The 26,656-nt window shown below is 39.0% G+C and overlaps 1 protein-coding gene across 2 annotated transcripts in view; it reads right to left on the reverse strand.

Annotated features, from left to right (window-relative positions):
* Positions 1 to 12,789, reverse strand: part of LOC122806718 (HIRA-interacting protein 3-like) — a 48,345-nt gene extending 35,556 nt beyond the window's left edge. The window contains exons 1-3 of one of the 2 annotated variants that reach the window (XM_044077363.1): positions 12,703 to 12,721; positions 12,589 to 12,611; positions 3,586 to 3,654 (exon numbers count right to left, since the gene is read on the reverse strand). In XM_044077363.1, coding sequence (XP_043933298.1) covers positions 3,586 to 3,654; positions 12,589 to 12,592 — 73 coding nt within the window. In that variant the 5' untranslated portion in view covers positions 12,593 to 12,611; positions 12,703 to 12,721. Of the gene's footprint in view, positions 1 to 3,585; positions 3,655 to 12,588; positions 12,612 to 12,702 lie in introns of both variants that reach the window. The other variant, XM_044077364.1, reaches the window with a different exon arrangement.
* Positions 12,790 to 26,656: the final 13,867 nt, after the last annotated feature.

Genomic DNA, 26,656 nt, shown 5'->3' on the forward strand with positions numbered 1-26,656 from the left:
TTTTTTCAGTTTTGCGTAGCATCCACTGAATTGGATCTCATCCTTCCTTCTTGTTGTATGACCACCAAGGCTCCTCTAGGTGGCAACTGCCTACCATGAGGTATCACCTTCACTTACAGAAGATAAATGTGCTAGTACATTTAACTGTCCCCTCACTGACCAGCCCACCACAGAACTAAACAACACTTGGTCTCCAATGGGTATGTTTTTCTTTTTTGGGCTCTTCATATCTCCTTAACTACCTAGCTAACTGACCTGAGTCTGGCCACTTATTCACCATCTTGATAATAGCTGATCATAGCACAGCCATTATGCTTACAGCCATCAGGGATTTTTTTTTATTCCCCACTGCTGACCATCAGCAGAGCCTAATGCATCTCCTCATTTGCCATGTCTGCCTACCACTCCTGGCTTCCCCCGGATACTTACTCCAGTAAGGGTAGGGACTAGCAAAGAGGTCAAGGTGTCCTGGGTCCATGTCATACTGCTTAGGGGGGTTCTTGTTTTTTTCCCACCCCAAACATCCATGGCAACATCCTGTGAGTGGGACATGCAGTGGGCGGACCACACCAATCCACTTCTCATTTCTGCAAGGAGCTGATATCAGCAAGGCATCCTCCCCACCCTAGGAAGCACTAAGCTTTTGTTTTCCTGGCCTCCACCAGGGAAGTCTAACCTCATTTTATGCCCCATGCATATAGATATTTAAAGTGCTGTACAGAATCTAAAGTGCACCCTCATGCTGAGGTAACAAGCCAGTCTTGGGGACCTGGGATACATTCATAGCTGCACCAAAGAGCATGATTTCAGTTTTCTTAACATTTAGAGTTAAAACTATGAAATAAATAAAGAGTGAACTGCTTTCAGGTAATTTTTAGATGTGGAGTAAATCATACCTCTCAGCCTCGTAGTACAAGAAATCTGGAAAAAGGCAAAAATAATGGAAGGACAAAAGCTCAGAAAAGAGGAACACATTTTAAATGTTGCTCTTATAAACTTAGTAAGTTGATAAAATAATAGGTTTGCATTTGCATGCATTTTCTGAAGGACATGAATTCTGAAACTCAAATATCTGTCACTAGTTAGCGACTTCAATATTCAAAGATTTTCCAGAAAACTACAAATTTTATGAGTAACAGATCAAACATATGAGGCAAAAATCTAGACATTTTGAGAAAATCCGGACAGTTGAAAGCTATGGAGTAAATGCAGAACTGGGGTGTATTTGAAGTCCAGGTGGCCATATCATCCTTCTAAAATTATTCTGGAATGTTGGGGCTTTCATCCTGAAGGTGTTAATGAAAATAGAAACAGCAAGAGACCAATGATAAAGTCCTAGGGGACTACCAGACTAACCTGTTAAAGGTGTGTAGGGTGTTTCCTACTTCATCTGTGAAGGTACACTAACCGAGATAACTGTGCATCTAATGAAGGCATGGGTGATGGACAACATTGTGTTAATTCCTGAAGAAGATGCTGATGTACCAAATCAAAGACTTTGGTCAGATTGGACAAGTGAGTTTCCATTGATTCATACTAATAAGAACATAGGTAGTGATACAGAGTGTTGCACCCCTTTCTGAAGGCATGTTGTAGGTAGTTAAGATGAGAGGTGAGTTGAGACAATAGAGCTCTTTCTACATAATTAACAGTAGTTAAGAAGAAATATGGGAAGATATGAAGGGAGAAGAAGAGGTCTCTTGCTTGAATAGGGTTTTATTGTGGATCCCTTCTAGGGGATGAGAGAAGGTACAATTGATTAATCATGTGCTGAAGGGGTTTGCATTCCAAGTTTTTATTCATTTAGGGGTGAGAGCATCTGAGCCTGCAGATTCATAACTGGGCACTTTTCATAGCCAATCATTAATTTCTTGAATAGTCAGCTTTTGAAAGGCAAGGATGGGGTGAAATGTTTGAAGTAAAGCTTAAGTTTTATCGAGTGATGGGACAGAAGAGTGAGTTAGAATTTGTACCTGTTAAAAAATCAACCTGATAAGGCAGAGGCATTTGATATCATGGGAACTTCATGCTGTGTTCCAGCTTAAAATGGAGCCTTAGTTATTCCTATAAGTTACTAACTTTATACAAAATATTTTCTTTTGTGTTATTAGGTACTGCCCTGCTGTATTTTAAGGTAGGTAGCTTTAGAACAGCATTTTTTTGCATTCATTCTAAGCCTTGCTGAATTATCTGTGCATGTGTGTATATGGAGTCTATGTTTAGCCATCAAATGACATTTGAACGAATGGCTAAACATCAAGCCCTATCCATCGAACATTCATTCAGCGAGTGTTCATTTCAGCAAACAAGAAAGTAACAAGTTAGCCAACACTTCCCCATCTGCGGTCTCAGAGTTGGTATATACAATTAGGTGGGGTGGGGGCAAAGCCCTCCACCTGGGTAGGTTTGAAATACCACTGTGTGTGGGACATGGAAGTGTTGGCCAACTAGTTACTTTCCCTGTCAAAAAAATGAACGCCCACTGAATGAACGTTCGATGGATAGGGTTCGATGTTTAGCCATTCGATGGCTAAACATAGACCCATGTATATGTATATGATGTATCATCTTTATTTAAATGAAGTTTTAGCCATGAGAGGAGCTTTGTTTAATATGTCCATTAGTAAGTGGAAGATATTTATCCTATAAAGGCAGAAGGATATTCAGAAAATGTTCTAGGGCTGTGTCTCAGCTGGTTTAAGTAATATTAAACCCACTTAGCTTGGGCTATGTCAGTCAAAAAGAGGATTTCTTGATTATGTTTAATGAACAGAAGAGAGAAAGTGTTTCAGTGACTAATTTAGCTGAGAAGTAGAATTTGATTATATTATTGTCAGAAAAGAATGTGGACTGTATTACTGAAAGGGAGAGCTTGACAATTTTACTAGTAAGAAATTCTTTTGGTGAGTGTTCATATCTAACACAGTTAGTTGTTGCCACTCAGTTGTGATATTGCTTTTGTGAGCCATAGAAAAAAAGACACACTGCTGGTTGCATTTCTCAACATCAAAATTAAAAATTGATATTTATTTGTAACTTTATTATATAAGAAGGGCTTCAATTAAACTAACAAAACTCATCATATGTGCCTTCTGGTAGCAAACTGGACTTGTAGGTCAGTTTACCAGATGCTAACACTTGCTGCCCAGTTTTTGCCAGGCTCCTACACTGCATGATTTTGAAGGCTACAGCCTCTCTTTGCTAACTGTGCTCTGTGGTAGCCCATGTCCAAAAACAGACAATATCCCTGGTTTCTTCCTTTATGCTGAGTAAGAAGCCTAATGTGGCAATCCCAGTGTGAAGTATAGCATCACACCCATCTGTGAATCACAGTGACAGTTTGCATAAAGTGCATCAGCGGTAATTCCTGCACAATGTGCACACGTGTGTGAACATCACAGTAGTAAAACAACACACATATAGTACATTTTACCCTTTACAGGACACTGTCATTTTAAGGCACATACCTCCTTTTATTCTTGGGCATGACTAATCCTGTCTCATTTATAAATTTGAACTTCCAGGCCATTAACAAAGAAAAAAAGACTACAAATTTCTCTGAACTACTGTATTACTGGTACCCACCTGTAAACAGAATGATGGAAATTGAGAGAAACAGCCATATGCTCCAGGACGTCATCTTCCAAGTTATGTCTGTCAGAAAACAAAACAAGTAGAAGAGTAAATAAGGAGTTCTTACAAAGAAGTCCTTAAGGGAACTGTACAAATGCAATCGCTGTAGTAACTACGCTTTCCATATTTGTTTAAATAAACAATGTTTCACTGCACTCCCATGAGTATAATCTGGCTTTGAGTGTGTGCACATTTGAATGCTAATCTTGGGTACTGCCTGAAGAATTCGGACCCCTACTCACACAGCCTGAGCATTACCTTCAGCATTACCTGTAGGAATTGAGAACTGTCTGACGGGTGTGGGCACTGTTTCTTGTACCTGGAAATTCCCTGAAAAATCTGGGATCTCCCTGCAGGATCTGGCCACCAGTCACCTGAAATGGAAATTACCTACAGAATCTGACTGCTACTTGAGGGAACTGGGGACTATCTGTAGGGGATGGACACTGTCTGCTATACCTAGGCACTGCCTACAGGATCTCGCCACTGTCTGTAGGAACTGGTCTTTGCCTACAGGATCTAATGACTGCCAATAAGTCTTGGGCACTGCCTGCAGTGTCTAATCATTGTCCAGTGTACTTGGACACTACTTTCAGGATCTGGCTGCTGCCTGCTGAAAAGGAACCTGCCTGCAGAATCTGACCATTGTCTGTTTGCACCTTGGAAGCATTAGTGCACAATTACACTTTTAGGGCCTTAGATCAATCATTGATAGTTGATCAGACCATACTCCACATGAGGTAATTAACCAATGTTTGGCCTTTGGTGATGTTATTATCTTTAAAACTATGGCAATGGAAAAGTAGTGACCGGTGTATTATTAATATTAAGTAATAACAGGTAGAACATCATCTTTAGATCCCTTCAGGCTGCAGCCGGCCATCTTTAAGCCTGAAGTCACTTTCCAAAGAAGTTTTCCTAATCTTCTACACCACCCAGTCTGATCCAAGGATTTCTGTTAGTAATGTGACTGGCTATATGTAATGAAACTAGTTAAAATGATTTAAGATGTACATATGAAATCTGAGGTTAAAAGTCTTAAAACCATTTTACCAAGTTTATAAATCTGCTAAAGTTAATGTTTTTTCCAATTAAGTACATTTCATCCCTATGAACCATCTGCAATGCACATGTTTTTATCAGACTAATTCACATTGAGATTCGCCTGCCTACACCACTTAACTTGTGTGTGCTAGACCTAACCTTACCCCTGCCCCAGCCCTACACAATAAGTTACTAAAAAAACTTTTCCTAAGAGAACCAATCAACAACAACAAGACAATCACATAAACATACACAGAAGTAAAAATACACAATACAAAATTTCTTTCCTAGCTCTTACTATAACTCTAACCAAGAAACACTTGCATGCATACACATACACACCCCCAATGGCAAAACATTCAGTGTATCTGAAAGTTTTGGTATCAGCATGCACTCCCACTCATGTACATCTCCTCACCAAAAGGAAAATTCAGTATAGCTCCCTTTGCTCACTCATAGTCTCTACTATGAGTGTATTTGACTACTTCCAATGGCAAAAACAGTTGTCAACAACATGTACATACATTAGAGTGCATGGAAACCATATATACATATATGTAATATACATGTGTGAGATTGAGTCTACCTGAAAGTATTGAAAGACCAGATGGTCGGAGATGACATCATCAAATCCTGAAAACAGCAAACACTGAGACCATGGAAAACAAACCCCTGGAACAAAACCACTCGGCCACCATGGTGAACATTGCCCTTTCCCCACTGCAGTGCAATCTCGGAGGTGGTATATTTAGTAAGGGGGTGTGGGGGGCAAAGCTCCCCACTTTGGACGGTTTTACATGCTTCATTATCTGTTTTTGTGTCCTGGTGGCCAAATGGTTCTTTTCCTGAGGATGGCTTTCCGAGTTACGGGTGTTAGATGTTTTCAGATTATGAAGTTTTCATCTCAATGATTCTGTCTTTGATAATAAGGTCTTTTGATTTTCTGAAGTAGACCTGTGAGATTATAGTCTCTTTCATCAGGAGTACATACTGTCAGTTGGAAAATCATCAACCTATTTCACTGAACAGACTGTTGAAAAAAAAATCACATAAGTTAGTAAAACAGTGGGTTTTGCAGCCTACACCCACTCTGTATTTGTGTGCATGCATGTGCATGAACACACACAAACACACACACATCCTAACTCCAAGACTGCAGAACAGCCAGGACAGTGAGGAGGAGGAGAAACTTTCTTAACCCCATCATGTGCTGATCTAGCATTAATACAGTAGTTACACAGCTGCATTCATCAACAAAATGAAAGCTGATCAAAACATATGATTTCCATTTCGACAACTGCAGCACTTGACAAAACTAAAACTAAGTAGGTGAGTCCTTCTTTTATGGTCAACTCTCAAAGCAGGTAAGCCTGCTTATTGAATCTAGGTCACAAGTGGTACAGGGCAGCCACCCTACTTTCACCTTTCCTTGTCATCGCCATCATCATAATGTCAGCTGTGGAATATGACTATTATAATTTCTTAACCACTGTTTTTTTTGAGAACTTAGTCTGAAAAGTGGGCAATAGATTTCAACTGTTATTTCTGGTTTAAACTTACAGAAATATGTCTTGGTAATGATTTTAGGGTTATGATCTGAAAACCTGTAATTTTGGTGAAAGGTTAGTTGTCCAAAGTGATAGCTTTAAAACAGAGAAAGGTATACTGACTTTTATTGATTGTTTATTCATTCATTTTCTAATTAAATGCTTAATCTAATTTCAGTATAATCAGAGGTAGCCTGAGACAATCCTAACCATTAGTGCAAGGCCTGAACAGGATGTCACCCCATCACACAACACACTAACTCACTGTTACACACTGCACACAAGTTACCTATGCCAACTCATGAGAATATGGACAGACAGAGGGGGGATGTACACACTCTGCACAAGAGCATACTTTTATTTATAATTTACTTTCATAACTAAAACAAATTTTTCAGTGATGATTCTGAAACAAATAAAGACTAAGGATATGAAACAAAACATGGCATAAATGTTAACATTGTAAGAAAAGAAAGAGACTGAGTCACAGAAAATTCACACAAAATTTCACAATAACAATATAACCTGGCACACTACATAAATCAGAGAAACTGAAAACTTCACAATAACATACTGTAACATGGCAAACTACATAAATCAGTCCAAATTGTGTTTGATCCCACATGCTATGTGGGCATCCCAAATTGAAGGTTTGTCAGGGGAAATTCTCAAAATAAGTATTTTCAGGCGATACAGCCTATCATATTTTGTGATTATGTTTCTGCGAAGACTGTTTCTTTCATTTACCAACTGTGTATAATAGATGTTGTAGTTAATATTTAAAATGTCTTCTCAGTGACAAACTGATTTAGAGATTTCTGTTTTTTATATTTGTTTCATAATAATGTCAGCTGATGGTGCAAGCTTTTGAAAAGAGAATGTTGTAATATGGCTGAATTATAGTGACTTAGGTGTAACTTTGTGAAAACTGCACAGTATGCTTGACTCACTGTATAAGAAGGTTCCTTTTACAAATAATCCCATTGTCTGAACATTCAGACAGTGGCAATCTGGAATAACTTCTCACTGCTAAATAAACTGCACATAGTTCTTGTTGAAGTATTTTTATTCTATTATATGTTTTTATACATTTTTTTGCTATATAAATTAGCATACTTCTGATCTAAAAGATTACTTTTTGTGTTAGCACGTATTTTTGGTATGGAAAGAAAATCATTTCATGGAGTAATAAAATTTAAGGGAAGGCAGGTCTTAAGCAATTTATGTAGTGCTGGAGTGAATAACATTTAAAAAATAAAACATATATAATGCATGAGAAAGAAAATGTTTGCAATAGTTTTTGTTTTCTATTAATGTATATATGAACCCATGTTGTTAGCAAATATATATAAAATTAATAAAGCTGTTTAAAAATAAAATAATTTCATGGGTTAACAAGTATTTTAGGAACAACTTTAAAAATATATCCATCCATCTGAGCCCAGCATACTAAGCGTCAGTATCGTTTCACCTAAAACAGCTTAATTATAGCCCTAAAATTTGTAACAGTAAGCAGAAGTTTTTATCTGCATCTAAAACTGCAGGCACTGCCAGAACCATAGCTGGCTCATTTGGTGCCCATTGCTGCTCCCCAATCTGGTGCCCCTCAACATTAGGTTGAGGAGTAGAATAAAAAGTCCATTCTCTGATCTGGGACGCCGCTGTTCTCTCCTAATAAGTACTGCCAGGTCCTTGTGCCCTATGCCCTCATGCTTTACATAGGAAGCAAAACAAAAAAAAAGGAGTACCTGATCCTAATGCTCCAACTCCTACTGTCCAACACTCGTGTTTACATTAAGTGCAAAAAAAAATGGATCTTCTACTCAAGCCGCCTAACATCTTGCACCCAGGACAGCTGCCCCATTCACCCCACCATAGCTGGGTTCTGCCGTTTAGGTCGCAAGACATTTCCCTGCAAGCTAACAATGCTGAAACCATAATCCTGCCACACAGCTTTGAAATAGAGCTGTACAGCTGAAAAGGAAACTTGCTGCAGCATTAAACATTGTGCAGCACCATCGCTATGATTCCTAAACGACTACCTGGCTGTATTCTAACAAAAGAGACAGCCTCACTATAAGTGTAACACTGCAGTCACTACTGTGTTTTTCATAATTCATACTTTGAAAAACACAGTAGTGACTGCAGTGTTACACCTTTAATGAGGCTGTCTCTTTTGTTAGAATACAACCAGGTAGCCATTTAGGGAACGTAGCGATGGTGCTATACAATGTTTAATCCGCGGCGAGTTTCCTTTTCAGTTGTACCACTCTATGGCAAAGCGGTGCTCTGGGCTTATGGTTTCGGTGTTGTTAGCTCACAGGGAATTGTCTCACATCTTAAACGCTGGAACCCACTTCACATATTTAATAGTGTTTTGTTTACTTTGATTTATGCATCTTTTTTAGAGTCTTTGTTGACCTTACAGAAAGTGCTTTATATCCTTTAGGAAGGACATTTTTTAAACAAAATTAACAATCTGAAATATACACTGCCAGCATTTCAAAAGTTCTGATTCTGTAGACATGTTGTAGCTGGGAATGCCAGAGTATGGTGGCTGATAATTAATATTTAGAGAAAAATGTACTGCATAAATGAGCAAAGGTAGTTTTTATTTATTCACTGAATAAAATAACACCAGAGCAAATCAAAGCAATCTATACAACTGCAGCAATATCATAAAAGTGAAACATAGTTTAGCAAGCACCTGGTCACACTGTATAAGTGAGTCATATTTTACATCCTTGTGCACAATGTGCTTACAAAGATGTTGTGACCTTGTGAGCCATTTTTCAAAGTTGCATTAGCGTGACCATTTATGAAATAATATATCCCCACATCTTCAGTCCCTTTCATATTAGAAGATTGATCGTTATGTATTTACTGATGCCTTCAAAATAAACATATGTATATACCCTTACTGAATTTCTCTTTTTTAAAATGTTTATGAATGCATTTGTCATGACTTGAGCAATTCACAGAATGTTGGAACAAAGCACCTAGACATCTATAAATGTAAGAATGTATGGCACCTTTATATTTATCTGTTGGTGTTAGCCAGTAGGAGATTTTTTTTTCTCCACTGACATTTTGTTTATATATATATATATATATTGATGTTAACATAACAAGTAAGTAAACATCTGATCACTTGTTGTTTAGCTTTGGACTATAATTTCTGTCTAGCCAGTAGCTGTCAAAACCCACTTTATGGGAATTGTAATAGGTTCATACTAGGCTAACTGCCCTTGCGAGCTATTTTAAGCCTAGCCAATTATCCCTTGTGAGACTCAAACCCTGCACCTTGTGTTTATAAGGCAAGCACATTAACCATTAGGCCACCCTCCCAATGGGTCAGAAAAATCATTATGTAAGACTGAGAAAACAGTATACTTTCATTCTCAAAATCTGCAGTCATCATCGGAACTTGAGTAATTCACCACTCTGCACAGTGAGAATACTAATGATTATCTGAGTTTGACATGCACAGCATGCACCATGCACCCACCTTCCCCCAGATTGTTCTTGGTTTACTGAGGTGCAGCCCGACATGTACTTTCACTTGTAAAAGCCTCAGGTGGGTGCCTGTCCAGTATGAAGCACTCTATAAGCCATTGCTGTAACTCTGTTGTACTGTACCTTGGTACTGCAAACATCTGATTGTCTGTTACAAGAATATTATCTGTTTAATACATGGGTGGAAATGAATCTGAGCACAGCCAATTTGTCTATTTTTGTAGGTGCATTAAGGCACTATTACATAGTTCTGATGCACCACTAGAAGGGATTGCATGTGCTTGACTGTTGTCCCTGTGCCTGACTATGCCCACCTATACACACTTACAACTAAAACACGTTGTTGTGTCTCACTGTTCATTTATACAACTCTGTCATTGCTTGTAATTACATTTATTAAAGTTATCTTCACTGCCTGTGAAGCCTAGGGTTACAGTACTGTGCAATCAGTCAGGTAAACACAGGCTTGCTTCCCAGACCTTCCAGTTCCATAAGGTACAAATATCCGATATACTTCGAGATCATCCAAGAAAACAGCCATTTATATGCTGAGGGCCTGTCTTGATAACAAAAATAATAATAATAATGGCATACAAGACCATTTATTGAATGTAAATAACTGAAACGTGTTATTCTGTTTCAATGAGTACTAGGAAAACAAATCAGTTCTAAACATAATCTTCTGTAGGCTTTCACTACAGTCTTGTTCATGCTGTTCCATAACTTAAAGGCAGGCAAACAGACCTAATAATAATAAAAGTTAAGATGGTACCATTTTTGTGAGATCTGCATTTCCTCTTCTTCTGCTGTTCTTTTACTTCACACCTGACTGATTTTCTTTTTGTGTTGCTGTACTGGTCCTTGTTAGGACAGTTCAGAAGATCAAAACAATTACATGTATTCTCTAGTGGCTCATCTGGGAAAGTATTACAGCTTTTAGACTATATTTCACTCAGCCTAGTAAAAATGCACTAATGTTCAGAGGAATCCTCTTAACTCACTGTAATAATGTTTTCCAGTCAACATAAATGAAAAGTGTTTAGCTTTTGTATTCACCAGCCTCTTAAATTAATTTAAATTCTTGGCTTTTATTAACACTTACTAAACAGTAAAAAAGTGAAGATTTTGGGAATCAAGCTCACGTCTGCACAATGAAACTCTACCTAAGCCATGAAGACTTCAAAACATCAGATTTGCAGCTGTTGGAAATACATGGTTAGGAGTAGGAAGTTATTTGTTACTTTACCATACATTTCCTAGCTTTACTATTAAGGAGTTTTGCTGACTATACCATATATTTTCCCATATCGTGGATAAGGAGATCTGATATTTCACTAAGTAATACATGGAACAATACTCTGAAAACTGGCACAGCTAATTGTATAATGCACCAGTCCTATGACCTTAGTGTGTGATGGGAACTTCCTGGTTCATCTATAACAAAATCTCCCTAGACTCAGTCTGATACTAAAAGTTTCTCAAGGCTCTTCACTGTCACTTTATACTGTGCTGCAGGACAGAGAAAAAATATTACATTCCTTAGTAAACTGTTCTGTTCTGTTCTAATGGGTGAATTGCTCCCACTTCTCAGCTCTTTTCACATTTTTTATTAGCTGAAACTTTTTTAAAAAAAATAAAATGATTATGGATAGCAAGTTATGTTAGAGCCAATAGCCAAGGGCAGGCTATACCCTGAGCCCTACAAAAAAACAATGCAGCACTACTTATGACATCTCCACTATTTCACTAGTGGATTCAGCTGCCATAGTCAAACTGGCAGTTATCAAGGAACTCGAAACAAATTAGACATATTCTCGTACCAGTCTATGATGTACAGTTTTAAACCAAGTGCAAGACCTTGCTAGTTCCCTGACAAAAATCCCATTTGATGTGAAACGCTTGCATTACAGAAGTGTTGGAAAGGCACTTGAACCTCCGCATTTTATACTCTACCCCCCCCCCCCCACCTTAATAAATATCCCTATACAAAACCTGTAGCACTTTGATATAAAGCTAATGTTTAGCCACAACACTGTTTGTGTTGTGGAGCAAATTTTGCCAAAAATGTAACACTTGTGGAAGTTCTGCATCAGAGGATCAAATGTGAATTGACCATGATTTGTCACGTCATACAAAAACAGTTTCTAGTCTGTTTGTCCTGGTGAAAGTAAGATTAAATGTTAATCCAGAAATAATGTATCTGACAGTAACTTTTCTGACAAGTCAGCAGAAGCAAAGAAAATAAATTGCATTGGAACATTACCAGGAAAATCTTATATTGAAAAAAGGCTCTTTCTAAAAAAATACATCTGACAATATGAAATAAAATTTTAAAATATTTCAGCCATTCAAACATTTCTTCTCTGCACTGTTTTTTTTTTTCTAGAAATTTATTTAATAATGTATACCCTAACATTTAAGCATCTGGTAGCCCAGCTCACAGAACTATTCATATTTTTATGGAAGCTGTGCATGGTATGATTATTGCATTGTGGTCAGTTAAGGAGATGGAATTGTATTTTTTTTTTGTAATAGTGCATGTTTATGAAGTATTCATTATACCACATGCAAGGCAAAGCTCAAGCAGAAAAAAAAAAAATATATATATATATATATATATATATATATATATATATATATATATGTTGAAAAGCCTAGACAAAGGTAATTTATATTACATTCTGCATTTATAAAGAATATCATAATCATAATACAAGAAAATTTAGTAACATCTTTCATTAATGAAAGTTATACTGATTAACTGAAAACTGTTAAACAATTGCCCAGAAGCCACAGAAAAATAACATACAGTAAACTGCATTAAAACATGAAAGTCAAAGCTACTTACCCATGTTGTACTAATACATTGTACTATAAAGCAAAAAGATTGAGGTGGTAATGTGTTTGTTAAAAGAGTCACATCATTCTGCAAAACATTAGAGTTTTTAAATGCATTGCTTACCTTTTTGCTCCTCTGTGTGTTTAACAGGTAATGCAGACAAAATGAATGCAGCTCTGTATGCCACTTGTTAGAGCCAGATCTACTCTCGTTTTAAATGGATAGGCAGGAGAATAGGGCAGGACAGCCTTCAGCCAATCACATCCTCTGTCTCCAAAATAAGCACTATAAAACTGTTTATATATTTATAGAGGCCTATAAGAGGAAATTCAGCAGTACTGCATAAACAAACTCTAACAATATGGAGAAAGTGGGTCTGGTGTGTTACCACCTACTGTTAGCATACATTATCCAGCATGTTTTTTCACTCATTTCACGAGCCAAATGGTGTCTAGGAAAAAAGGAAAAATATACAGACACACACACACAGATATATATATATATATATATATATATATATGTATGTGTGTGTGTGTAAATATATATATATATATATATATATATATATATATATATATATATATATATATATATATATATATATGGGTCCACTTCAGAATTTCAAAGTCTAAAACTTCGAATCTCATATGATCGAAGATTATATGTTCAAAGTTTTAAAACTTCGAAATCCTGAACAGAGATCGGCATACAGCGTGGACCGGGAGATTTCCCTTGTCCTCGCTGTAATGCGATATCTGAGTTGGTATATTTAAGTTGTGGGGGGTTCAGAGGTCTTGCCCCCCTGCATACACTTGCTTTTTATGTGTTTAGTGGTGTTTCAGGGGAGGGTTCACAATTTCGAGATTCCAAGATCTCGAGATTCTGAACTTGATGTCCTGAAGCTCGAGATTTTGGGATTTCGAAATTTAGAAGTGAACCTATATATGTATATATATATATATATATATATATATATATATATACACACACACACACATATACATATAGTAAATAGTAAGGTTCAATTTCATTAAAACAGGGAACTATGCTTGTGACATTAAGGTTTATTATTTTGTGCTTATAAGCTTTGACTATTCCAACACAAATTTGGGTCAGTGGAAAAGCCAGGTAAAAGCATGAGAATCCCTGGAAATCTGGGGTTGTTAACAGGTTTGTTAGCCTGCATACTGTTTTGAAAAGCATCATGTTCTTTTTTTCAGTTTCTAACACTTCTTGTTCCCTTTGTCAAATATATGAGATATGGTACTGGCTTGTTAGTTAATAACATTTGAGAGTTTAAAAGTTAAACAAAGATTAAAAGCTGCAACAACATTTTGATCTGCATGTATGCATGGATTATGAATATTTTATTTATTAATGTTTTCTGAAACTAATGTTGTCAATGGTCATGAAGCTTTAATGCACAGCCAATAAAGCCTAAACTGTTGCTTTTAATCAAAATGACTTACTTTACTGTAGCACTGTACAATGAAAAAAACGAGAGTTCATTAACACTGAAAATTATTTCTAACTCTAACATGTTGAAGAATAATTTATTCAGACTGATTCTATCCTCTATTACCAAACAATCAAAAGAAATAAAAAGGCATAAACTGCAATATATATATATATGGGGAGGGTCAAGGGGGAGTCCACTTGCAAAAACAATTTACTAGTGTTTCATGAAGTTTTATCATTTGATTACTTCGCCTGATGAGTTTGTTTATTCAAATGTTTAACTTAAAGATCTTTTGAATGTTGACTAAGGTGGACACCTTGTTTCAATATTTCATTATATACTTTGTGAAGTTTGCTTTTGTAGTGATTGTAAAGGAAAGTGAAATCTGACCAGCAGACAGAAATTGAGATAAAAAGATGAACGTTTTTTTTTTGTTTGTTTTTTTACCAGTTATCCCACCCTACTACACATACATACCACTTATTTTATTTTTGTTTAGAGAAAGCACTGAAGGTTTGTAATTTCTTGCAAAGATTGGTTGATTTACATCTGATTATAATAAAGTTTAATATATAATATATAAAAGTAACTGCAAACAGCAAAGTGCCGAATGTGCAGACAGGTATTATTCTTCTAGTGATATTGGGTTTATGTTGTCATTAGATGAGGGATTCATGAGTTGTTACTGTGTGCTGTTCCAGAGGTCTTACAGAGTGAAAGAGATTGTCATGTCTGATATGATACAAAGGATGACCAAAATGATATGAGGCTTTCTACGTCTGAAGTATGACAATGCTTTAAGGATGCTTGATTTATTACTACTGGAATACAGAAATAAGAAGGGTGATATGGTAAGGACAAATAAAACTGTAAGTGGATGGACTGGAATTTAGAAAAAAGGATACAGGTGAAAGGTTGGAGCATGCCTGGCAACTTGTTGGGAATTTAAAAAGAGTTAACAGGAAGTATAATTGCAAAGAAAGAGTTTTATTACCACTAAATTCTTCACATTTAATGACCATGGAATATGACCGTTATTTTTAAATATGGTAGGATCTTGTATGGGAATGGTTAGATGCCAAAATCAAGTAAGAGCAAAGGCAGGTCTTTCTCTTGACAGTTTTATGTATATGGGTATGTATATTTAACCAAAGGCATTACATGATTACTGTGACAGCATTTTACAAGAAAGTCTTATCTCATGAATAATGCTTTTTTTCTTTCAACATGTAGATTGAAGGAAGACAGTCTGCCCGAGTAGCTGGTACTAAATGGTTTTGATTTTTCTTATTTGTTATACTGATGAGTGAAATTTGTTCTTAGGTTTTATGACTTAACTCAAAACAAGTCAATAAGAAGTCATTATAGTAATATTCACTAATCTTAAGAAGTAAGAAAAACACCAAGAGAACATAAGTGCCTCTGCCCCTCCTGTAACTTCACTGCTGCTAATGCTAACATTGTACGTATTTTTGGGATGCCCAATACCTAAAACATCAGGGGTGCAGACTGACATTCTAAACAGCCTGCTGGTCCTTTTGGCCCCAGGTTTAAGCTTGTATATAGATAGGCCTTACACCGAAGTCACTTACACTGAGAACAAGTCTTTAGGAACTGGGACAGGCTTTCACCAGAGTAAGTTACTTACACCATGAGCACGTCTTTTGGAACTGGGGCAAGCTTACACTAGAATAAGTGACCTACACTAAGAATAGGTCATTTGGAATCTGATTTGAATGAACGGGGCAGCAGGCTACCAAAAGAAGTGGACAGAGGCTTCATAATGTAACATTGGACAATTTTACACACTTTTACACACACACACACACACACACACACACACCTAATCACACTGCCCATTTATACAGTCAAACATTGTTAACAGTGGGTCTGATTCCAAAAGACTTGTTCTCAGTGTAAGTAACGTATTCCACTAGAGTAAGTCATTTACACTGACAGCAAGTCTTTTGGAATCTGGCCCCAAGTGTATGCTTGTTTATAGACAGGCCTTACACCAAAAGTTACTCACACTGAGAGTAAGTCTTTCAGAATCAGGGCAGGATTACACCAGAGTTAGTCATTTACAGTGGGAGTTACTCTCTTGGAATCTGGCCTGTTTATACATAGGCCTTATACCGAACTAAGTCACTTACACCGAGAGTAAGTCTTTCAGAATAGGGGCTGCCTTTCACTGGAGTAAGTCACTTAAACTGAGAGCAACTCTCTTGGAATCTGGCCCCAAGTGTAAGGCCATATATATATATATATATATATATATATATATATATATATATATATATATATATATATATATATAGAGAGAGAGAGAGAGAGAACAAGTCTTTCAGAATTTGGGCAGGCTTATACTGGAATAAGTCCTTTAAACCGAGAGCAGGTCTTTTAGAATCTGGCCCCATTGTAAGGCTGTTTATAGATAGATCTTAGACTAAAGTAAGTCTTTCTGAAGCAGGGTATGCTTACATTGGAGTAAGTTACTTACTCTAAAAGCAGGTCTTTTGGAATCTGGCCCCAGCCGTAAGCCTGCATATAGACAGAAGTTATACCTAAGGTGTCAATTACACTGAGAACAAGTCATTCAGATTTGGGGAAGCCTAACATCAGAGTAAGTCATTTACACTGAGAAAAGGCCTTTTGGAATCTGGCCCCAGGTTTAAGTCTGTTTACAGACAGGCCTTACACTGGAGAAAGTCACTGACTAAGAGCAAATCTACTGGAATTGAGGCAGGCTTGCACCAGAGTAAGTCACTTACACTGACAGCAACACTTTTGAAATTTGGCTCCCAGTGTAAGCCTGTTTATAGCTAGGCTTTAAAGGACCACTACGGGCAAACAATGAAAAAACATATATTTTTTATCTTGCCATGATTTACTGCACTTCCTAAAGCTGCCTGCAGCAAAATAAGTGCTCTTTCCTAATTTTATTTTTTTTACTCTTGTCTGCCCTCATGGGGGCAGACATTGTGATTCCTTTGGAAAGTTAAATCTGTCTGAATGCACAGACTGTGAGAACAAATAGCCCTACCATTTGTTGTCAGACTAGACTTCCATTCACTTAGAATGGACCACCTGAAAAAAAATGCCAAGTTTGAGAGTCTGCAGCTCATGTGTCATTGACTGGTATGTGCTGAGTTTCACAAATGTTGTTCCTATTGATGTACTACACATTCTCTAAAAGAAACTTGCAAAAGTGTCAACAAATTACTGAGATAAAAAAGACTTTTCACAAGGAGCAGTTTTGCAAGTTTCAATTCCTGGCCAAATTACTCTTCCTATCTCCCCTCCTTCAGTGGGCTACAGTCTCACATTTCCAGCTTTACTAGATTCAACTGTTTAGTCAACTTTGCATGACAATAGACATTAAAAAAAATCACAGCCTGGTGAGCCACTAAAACTGTTCCCTTATATGTCTCTTCACTTCTGAATAGCATTTCCCCAGGAATAAAAAAAAAAGCACACATCAGTCCAGAGTTTGGGCCAATCTATCCATTTCTTAATGCACACAGTAAAACATTCAGTTTATAATGCGTTCTGGCTGCTGACATGGTTATCTTTACATAGTTATTCTCTTATAGCATAACCTGAACTTATGGTATTCAATGCCAAGCTTTACAACAGTTCTCAGTTTCTTAACAATGACCTCCCATACCTCTGATGTGACCCAGTACTTTGTCAATATACTGTAAATACATAGATTAATACAAATATCTGTGCACATATGACACGTACAATTATTTTATTATTATTATTTATTTTACATTTGTTAACTGGGCTAGTCTAGCTGGATATACGTCCATTTTCAGTAGAGGCCCGGGGAGAAAAGCTCCATATATGAACAGTAACAAAGTTAACAATGCATAGAAACATAAAGAATCACAGTACAGTGTAATATTATTCTAGAAGCAGTTATAATAATACATTTTTAAACTTTTAACAATTTTAGTAAAAATGATACTAAATTGTTTGTTTGTGTATTTCGGCTGTTCCCGATTAGGGGTCGCCACAGCGGAACTCCGGTCTGCTAATGATTGGCAGTTGATTTTTACATACCGGCTTGCCAGGCCTGATGCACAACCTTCAACGAAGGTGCGCCCATTCACGCATGTCTCCACGCAGAAGACGCTCTAGCTGAGAATCGAACCGGACAGCGTCTTACTGTGAGGTGACAATGCTACCGCAGCACCACCACCGTGGGTTAGTAAAAATTATACTAAATAATTATACAAAACACAGTAGAAGGTATGAGCAAGTCTCAGGTAGGGGAAGAGAACATACATGTTATTGTCATAAATCAAAGAAAGAGTAGTAACTAGTTTTGGAGACATAGGTTACCGGAGTAGGGATAGGGGTAAGGGTAAAAGTGAAGAAAATATCAGTCTGGGTTAGCGCACGGACAAAGCCAATGAGTTTTCAGATGTTCTTTAAGATGTTTTTTAAAAAGAGAAGTAGAAGCAAGGGTAGATCATTCTGAAGGAAGCTGGTTCCAGATTTTTCCTGCAGTGTTTGAGAAGAATGAATCCCCAGCTTTATTTGAGGAAACTAGAAGCTTATTAGCAGAGCGTAGTGTGACTAGATTTGTATGGTGTAATTAGATTAGTGAGGATAGGGGTGTTGTTAGTGTGGTATAGGATCTTTTGCGTAATAAGTAATTGTTGACAGAGTATATGGTTTTGCAATTCTAGCCATCCTAGTTGTTTGAGGTTAAGGCAGTGGTGAGTTTTAAAGGGGGAGCATGTGATGAATCTAGCTATGCTATTATAACAGGTGGAGAGTTTAGAGAGGTTGTTTTTGGATAGGTTAGTATATATAACAGAGGCATAGAAAAGAGTGGAAATGAGGTGGGTTTGGGCAATAGTTTTCCTTGCAGAAGGGGTAAGGAAGGGTTTGATTCTATAGAGGGTGCCAAGTTTTTTGTTAACAGACTTTATAGTGGAGTTGATGTGTTCATCATAGCTGAGACGATTATCAATTGTTACACCTAGTAGGTGGGTTGTAGTATCTGGGGTAATGTTGGTGCCATTGTTAGAGGTTATAGAGAAGAAAGGAGTAGGTGATTTGTGAGTAGGGGTAAAAAGCAGTAGTTTTGTTTTTTTGGGGGATTTAGGAGGAGGCAGTGTTGCATAAACCAGTTTTCAACATTTTGAAAAACAGTTTGGGTAAGGGAGTGGAGAGTGGCTATATTCTTGGCTGTACAGATTAAGGTGGAGTCGTCAGCGTATTGAATGCAGGTGGCTTGAGGTATGTTCATGTGAAGATTGTTAATAAATAAAGAAAAGAGTAGGGGACCTAGGATAGAGCCCTGGGGTACTCCAATATTAACTGGGAGTAGAGAAGACAGATTGTTCTGCCAAAGTACTGCTTGCTGTCTGTTTTCCAGATAAGACCTAAACCATTGTATAGCTTGAGGATCGAGAGAATGGGCATTTAGTTTGTCTAGTAGTAAGTTATGGTTAACCATATCGAAGGCTTTCGACAGATCAATAAATAGTGCAGAGGAAAAAGAGTTATTGTTACGATTTTTATATATAGAGTCGGTAAAGGATAAGAGGGCAGTCGATGTGCTATGGAATGGCCTAAAGCCATGTTGGCAGTTTGTGAGTAGGTTATTTTGTAGTAAGTGGTTAAGTAGTTGTTTGTGAATACATTTTTCCATAATCTTAGCTAAAGGGGAGAGTAAAGCAATAGGGCGAAAGTTAGAAAGCTCAGTAGAAGGTCCACCTTTGTGTAGAGGGATGATGTGGGATATCTTCCATAGAGCAGGGATTTTGCCTTCTGAGATAGTTCTGTTAATAAAGATAGAGATGGGATAGGCTATGGCTTTTGCAGCTATTTGTAGGTATTCAGATGGGAGACGGTCAGCAGAAGGGATGCAAGGTTTCAGTTTTTGAAGTAGCTTACAGATGAGGGATGTAGATACAGGTTGTATTTGAAAGGTAGGCAATGAAGTATTGCAGGTATTTGTTTGGGAAGTAGTGAAAGGTGGTAAAGAATTGGCAAGAGTTAGAATGGCTTCTGTAAAGTAGTTATTAAAGGCATCAGGGATCTGGTTGGAGTTATTATGGTTGAAACCAGTTGGGTCTGGAGTAGTAGTGTGGCCTGGCTGAAGAAGTTTGTTTATTCCAGACCAAATTTTTGTGGAGTTTGTTGGCTGGTTTATTGTAGTTGAAGGTAGAAGTCTTTTTTGTCTCTACGAATATCCTTCTTGGTGGCATTTCTTAGCTGTTTATAGTGAATGTAGTTTGTTGGGCATTTGGTAGCTCTACAATAATACACACATACCATCATTAAAACAAGATAAATGCAATATAAATCATATTAATATAGTTATGCTTTCTAGTTTATGACCCTGTTTGTCTATGGAAACTGCTTTTTGAATTTATGTTTATAGGATTCATAGGATTCATAGGTTCATACTAGGCTATCTGCCCGAGGGCATTTACAAGCCTAGCCCATCGTTTTGTGGCTTACGCCACCCCTTTAGTATGTGGAACTATACCCATTATTTTGTTGTGCCTCTGTCGAGCAGTGACACTGAGGTAATCCCTGGGGTATATCTGCGATCTCCCATCCATTGGTCAAGATTTCTCTTGAACAAGGCCAGTGAGGTGCTCTGCCTCACATGTACCAGGATTTTGTTCCACAGCATAGGGAGTCTTTGGGTGATGAATCTATCCCTCCAGCACGTCCTATTAATAGCCGTGTCGAGGTTTAATTCTCCCGCCCTTGTGGCTCTGATGGATCTAGATTTTTTGAGGTGAAGCATATTCATCAAATCTGGGTTTGACATGGCCTTGTATGTTAGGCAAAGGTCACCTCTGAGCAAGCGGTAAGCGACTGAATAGAGCTGGAGTTCTTTCAGTCGGGCAGCATAGGACAGATTTTTGAGACCCTTTATCCTTTTGGTGAGGAACTTTTGTGGCCTCTCCAGCTGCTGCAAGTGTCGGGTCAGATACATCCCGAATGGGGCATTGTACTCAATCATTGGTCTGATGAGTGATGAGTAAAGGGAGACTATGACCTCCCTTGATCTAGATGAGAATCCCTTCATGATAAGGTGGGCAATGTAGAAGGTCTTCCTAACTACTTTAGCTACATGGGTGTCGAATGACAGACTACTATCAACCTGGGTCCCCAGGTCCCTGATAACTTCTTCTGTGCTCAGTGGATTGCCACCTATTTGGTAGCTAGGGGTAACCTTGTTTTTCCCAAAGGGTATGACTATGCATTTTTGGCATTTAACTTCAGGCCGTGGCTCTGGCACCAGTTATCCATTTCTGTGAGACCCTTCTGAAGGATATCTGTGTCAGATGTGTTTTCTACTATGGCGCCCAGTTTGCAGTCATCTGCAAACTTTGTCAGCCATAACCCTCCTGTGTTTGCTTGTACTTCGGAAAAGTAGATGCCAAACAAGAGTGGGCCCAGGACTGAGCCCTGTGGGACACCACTTGTGACAGGTTTTGAGTCTGACATGGCGCCAGCAACTCTGACCCTGTGGGTTCTGTCACTCAGCCAGTTTGCAACCCATCTTGTGATGTATGGGTTAACATTTAAGCTGATGAGTTTTTCAATGATACCCGAGTGGGGTATTGTATCGAAGGCCTTAGCCAGATCGAGGTAGGCTGTATGGACTGCCTTTCCCTCGCCAATGGCTTTGGTGACTGTTTCGAAGAAGTCAACCAAGTTTAAAAGGCATGACCTGCCTTTGACAAAGCCAAACTGGGTTGGATCCAAAGTCTGCAAATTCCCTATGTCTTTATTTATGAGGTCCATTATGATCCTCTCCATGGCTTTGCAGATAAGGCTTGTCAAGCTAATGGGCGGTAATTTCCAGGGTCGGTGGAGGCACCGCCTTTGTGAAGTGGGACCACAGTTGCAGTGCGCCACTCCTGGGTACATATCCAGAGGTAAGACTTTGATTAAACAGCTGTCCTAGCTGTGGGTTTAATTCCTCATTGAGTTCGTGGAGCACACAGCCGGGGACACCATCAGGTCCCATGGATGCTGTGTTTTTGCTTTGGAGAGAGCAGTTCTCACTTGGCGCTGGAGATGTTTGGGGGCTGCAATCGTTTGGTATAGATATCTCTCCTTTTGGGGGAGGGGAGAAGTTTGCACTGAACCTGTCAGCCAGTATGTTGGCAATGTCTGTAGGATCAGTAATCTTCACATCATTTTGAACTAGTTCTGAGCATATCTGGGAGTTTCCTCCTAGGTTTCTAACATAGCTAAAGAAGGCCTTATGATTGTCTTTTGAGTCTTTAGCTATTTTTCTCTCGAAATTTGCTTTGGATGATTTTATGAGAGCTCTTAGTTTTTTACTTATAGTGATCAAGGGTGTCTTACCTTTTAAGGATTTTGCTCTATCTTGTAGTAGCTTCCTCCTTTTATTGTAGAGTTTGTTTATGGCTGGGGTCCACCAGACTGGACGCTTGCCTTTGGTACTAAGAGTCTTTGTTTTGTTTGGGATTGCCTTATCCATGCAGTCCTGCAGGTGCTGGTAGAAGGTGTTTGTAAGTGATTCAGCGGCTTGAGTACTGTTTTCCGCCGGCTCGGGGGCCTTAAAGAAGACCACACTAGTTCAAGCAGTTGTATATTTGTTGTATATTATCGTGTTTAATTACAACAAATAAGATAATATACAACAAATATACAACTGCGATCTTGTTTAATTAGGGCGGCCACGGTGATGCAGTGGTTAGCATCGCCACCTCACAGCAAGAGGTTCTCCAGTTCGATCCTTGGCTGGGTTGCCTTCTGTGCGCAATCTGCATGTCCTCCCTGTGGTCGCGTGGGTTTCCTCCGGGTGCTCCGGTTTCCTCCCACATCCCAAAGACATGCAGGTGGATTGGACACTCTAAATTGGCCCTAGGTGTGAATGTGTGCATGTGTGTGCCTTCTGTGGAAAGTTGGGCGCCGGGCTGGCAACTCGACACCATAAAACTCCACTGCCAATCATGAGCGGACAAGGTGATCCACTGTGGCGACTCCTAACCGGGAAAAGAAGAAGAAGATTATCTTGTTTAATTGTTTCTCAGCATTCTAACCACTGTGTATGCTGCATCAGTTGTAAAACTCTGATTTTACTCCTTTTATATTTTCTATATTCTTTGTACAAAATAGCTATGCTTGTATAATTTATTTTTATTATTTTTTATAACTGTTTACTATGTATCTGGAGCTTTTCTCCCCCTAGCCTCCGCTGAAAACAGTCATCTTTTGCCCAGTCGGACTAACCTGGTAAAGAAATGGAAAATAAATAAAAAATAAAATATACTAAGTAAATCAATCAATATACCAAGAAAAATCCAAAACCTAAGAAAAAAAACACAGAAGGAAGGAAAATGTTTCCTTGATGCTATCATAAAAATCCCACTCACTTATTCAGATATTATGGGCAAACATATATATATATATATATATATATATTATAACATATATAATATATTAGGCCTAACAACGTACCCAACACACTAGTCATAGGTGAATCTATAGTAAGGCACACTGATGTCCCACTCACCAGGCTAAACAAGGAGAAGGTTACTGTCAGCTGCCTGTCGGGTGCCAGGATCTGCCACATAATCCATGCACTCAGGTCACTCCACAACAAGTACAAATATGACTCTGTCATTGTCCATGTTGGTGTGAATGACCTGAGACATGCCTCCCTGGACTACATGAAAAGAGACATGGAAGAGCTCTCCGATCTTGTAGCCAAGGGAGGTATGATCCTAGCCCTGAGTAGCATTCTGCCATCGCCCAGAATGATACCGCAGTACAAGGACAAAATGATTGACTTCAACAATTGGATAAGCTTCTGGTGTCATTCTAAGGGGATCCAGTATCTGTCTGCCTGGGACGACATAGTCGACAGACCATGATGCTTTGCCAGAGATGGCCTGCACCTGTCACCCATGGGATTCCGGATATTGGCTAAGGCTCTTGCCTCCCCTATAGTGCCTTTTTTAGACAAGTTTCAAATGTAACAGGAACAGGCAAGCAAAAACTGAGGGTAATGCTACTCAGTGCTAGAAGTCTACATCTCAAAATGCACTCACTCAAGGCACTCCTTAAAATGGAGAACATCAGTACCTGTGCAGTGACTGAGACCTGGTTCAAGGCTCCAAAGAGCACCCCTGCACTACCAGGCTATAACTCATACCACACTTTTTGGCCACACAACCTGGACCGAAACATCAAAGGCGGAGGTGTGCCCATATTCATTAAGGATATCCACACCTCCAGGCTAGTTGCTCAGCATAATGCATCTGAGGTTATCCAAGTGCATCTAACTCTGGGCAAAACTGCAATCCAAATTGTAGCTTGCTACAGATCCCCCATCATGCCCCAGCATTCCCACTCCTCTTTTCTTGATATACTGGAAAATATTAGGGTTCAAACACCCTAATAATGTGTGATTTCAACTACCCCACCATTAACTGGGAAAACTACTCATGTACCAACTCCTTTGCTCAATGCTTTCTGGAATTCATAAATTCCAGTGCCTTGGATCAACTTATCCACACCCCCACCAAGGGCAACAATATTCTAGACCTAGTCATTACCAACATGAGTGACCAGTGTTTCACACCCGAAGTCAACTCCTTGTTGGTCAGATCCGACCATAAGCTAATCACCCTAGATATCCACATCCCACCCCCACCCCACATTAAGGAAACCACAGTAAAAAAATTCTCCAAAGCCAACTTCATGCTTCTTAAGACAGAAGTGGCGAACTTCATGACACCCATGCAGACGGCCAATACAGTTACGACTGCTGAATCCTACACAAATGCACTCTATAAGCACTTACATGAGTGCATGGATCGTGCTATCCCAAACAGAACCAAGAAGCTATCCTTCAAAATAAGGGAAGCCAATCTGGTGGTCCCCTGCCATAAACAAACTGTACAACAGAAGGAAGAAACCGTTGCAAAAGAGAGTAAAATCCCATGAGTGGTGGAGCTCCCAGGTCAGTCTCAGTAAGATGCTGAGATCCCTTATAAGAGCCTCCAAAGCTAGCTATGAAAATAAAATTGCCACTGATTCTAAGGACAACCACAAAGCATTCTACAGCTATGTCAAGAATCTCAATGGCAACACCCAGATCTGCTCTGAGTTACAGTACAATGGCACAAAAATTAGAGAACCAACTGATACTGCCAACATTCTGGCAGATAGGTTCAGTGCTAACTTTACCACCCTCACACCCTAAAGGGCCCATATCTATACAGGAAGAATGCAGAGTCCCTGTAATCACAACTACACAGGTAAAAGCTGCACTCTCTAAAGCCAAAAACACAGCATCCATGGGACTGGGCAACATCCCAGGCTGTGTTTTACACAAACTTCAGAACGAACTGGCTCCCCACCTAAGCACCATGTTCAATCATAGCCTCACATCAGGCTTTGTGCCCACTGAATGGCGCACAGCAACAGTTATTCCACTCCACAAAGGGGGAGCCACCACTGATCCCGGGAACTATCGCCCTATTAGCCTGATGAGTTTGTTCTGCAAGGCCATGGAACATACCATCATGGAACTCAAACAAAGACATTGGTAACCTCCAAACTCTGGACCCCACCCAGTTCGGGTTTGTGAAAGGCAGATCATGCATCCTGAACCTAATCAACTTCTCTGAGGCAGTTGATGAGGCTAAGGTGGTTCACACAACCCATCTTGACCTCGCCAAGGCTTTTTACACCATCCCCCATTTGGGAATTATAGCTAAACTCACTAAACTAGGTATAAATCGCTGTGTCACAAGATGGATTGCCAACTGACTCACTGACAGAACCCACACTGTAAAAGTTGCAGACTCCAAATCTGGCATCAAACCAGTGACAAGTGGAGTACCACAGGGTTCAGTCCTGGGACCTCTCCTGTTTGGTATCTACTTTTCTGAAGTACAAGCTAACACAGAAGGCCTCTGGCTAACGAAGTTCGCAGATGACTGCAAACTAGGAGCCATAGTCGAGTCCCCAAAAGATGTGGACATCCTACAGAAGGGCCTCACTGAGACAGATGCTTGGTGTTAGAGCCATGGACTCAAGCTCAATGCCAAAAAGTGCATAGTCATCCCCTTTGGTAAAAACTCTGCACCCATGAGCTACCACATAGGTGGTAGTCTACTTAACACCAAATGTATGATGAGACCTTGGGACCCAGGTGGACAGTAATCTCTCCTTTGATAATCACATCGCTACAGTAGTCAGGAAGTCCTTCTACGTGGCACGCCTCATCACAAAAGGGTTCTCATCCAGGAAAAAAAGAGGTCATTGTTCCACTTTACTTGACACTCATTAGACCCATTGTAGAATACAATGCCCCTTTTGGAATATACCTCACAATACATTTGCAGCAGCTGGAAAGGCCGCAGAAGTACCTCACAAAGAGGATTACTGGCCTCAAACAGATGCCCTACACTGACCATCTAAAAAAATTCCAGCTTTACACCGTAGCATATCGCCTACTCTGAGGTGATTTCTGCCTAACATATAAAGCTATGTCAAACCCAGAGCTGTTGGACATGCTACACCTAAAGAAATCCCAACCCCTCTGAGCTACATGATCTAGGGACATAAACCTTGTCACCATAATAAACA

This window comes from Protopterus annectens, chromosome 7.part0, assembly GCF_019279795.1.
Source record: "Protopterus annectens isolate FY-2018-M chromosome 7.part0, PAN1.0, whole genome shotgun sequence".
NCBI classification, from domain to species: Eukaryota; Metazoa; Chordata; order Ceratodontiformes; family Protopteridae; genus Protopterus; species Protopterus annectens.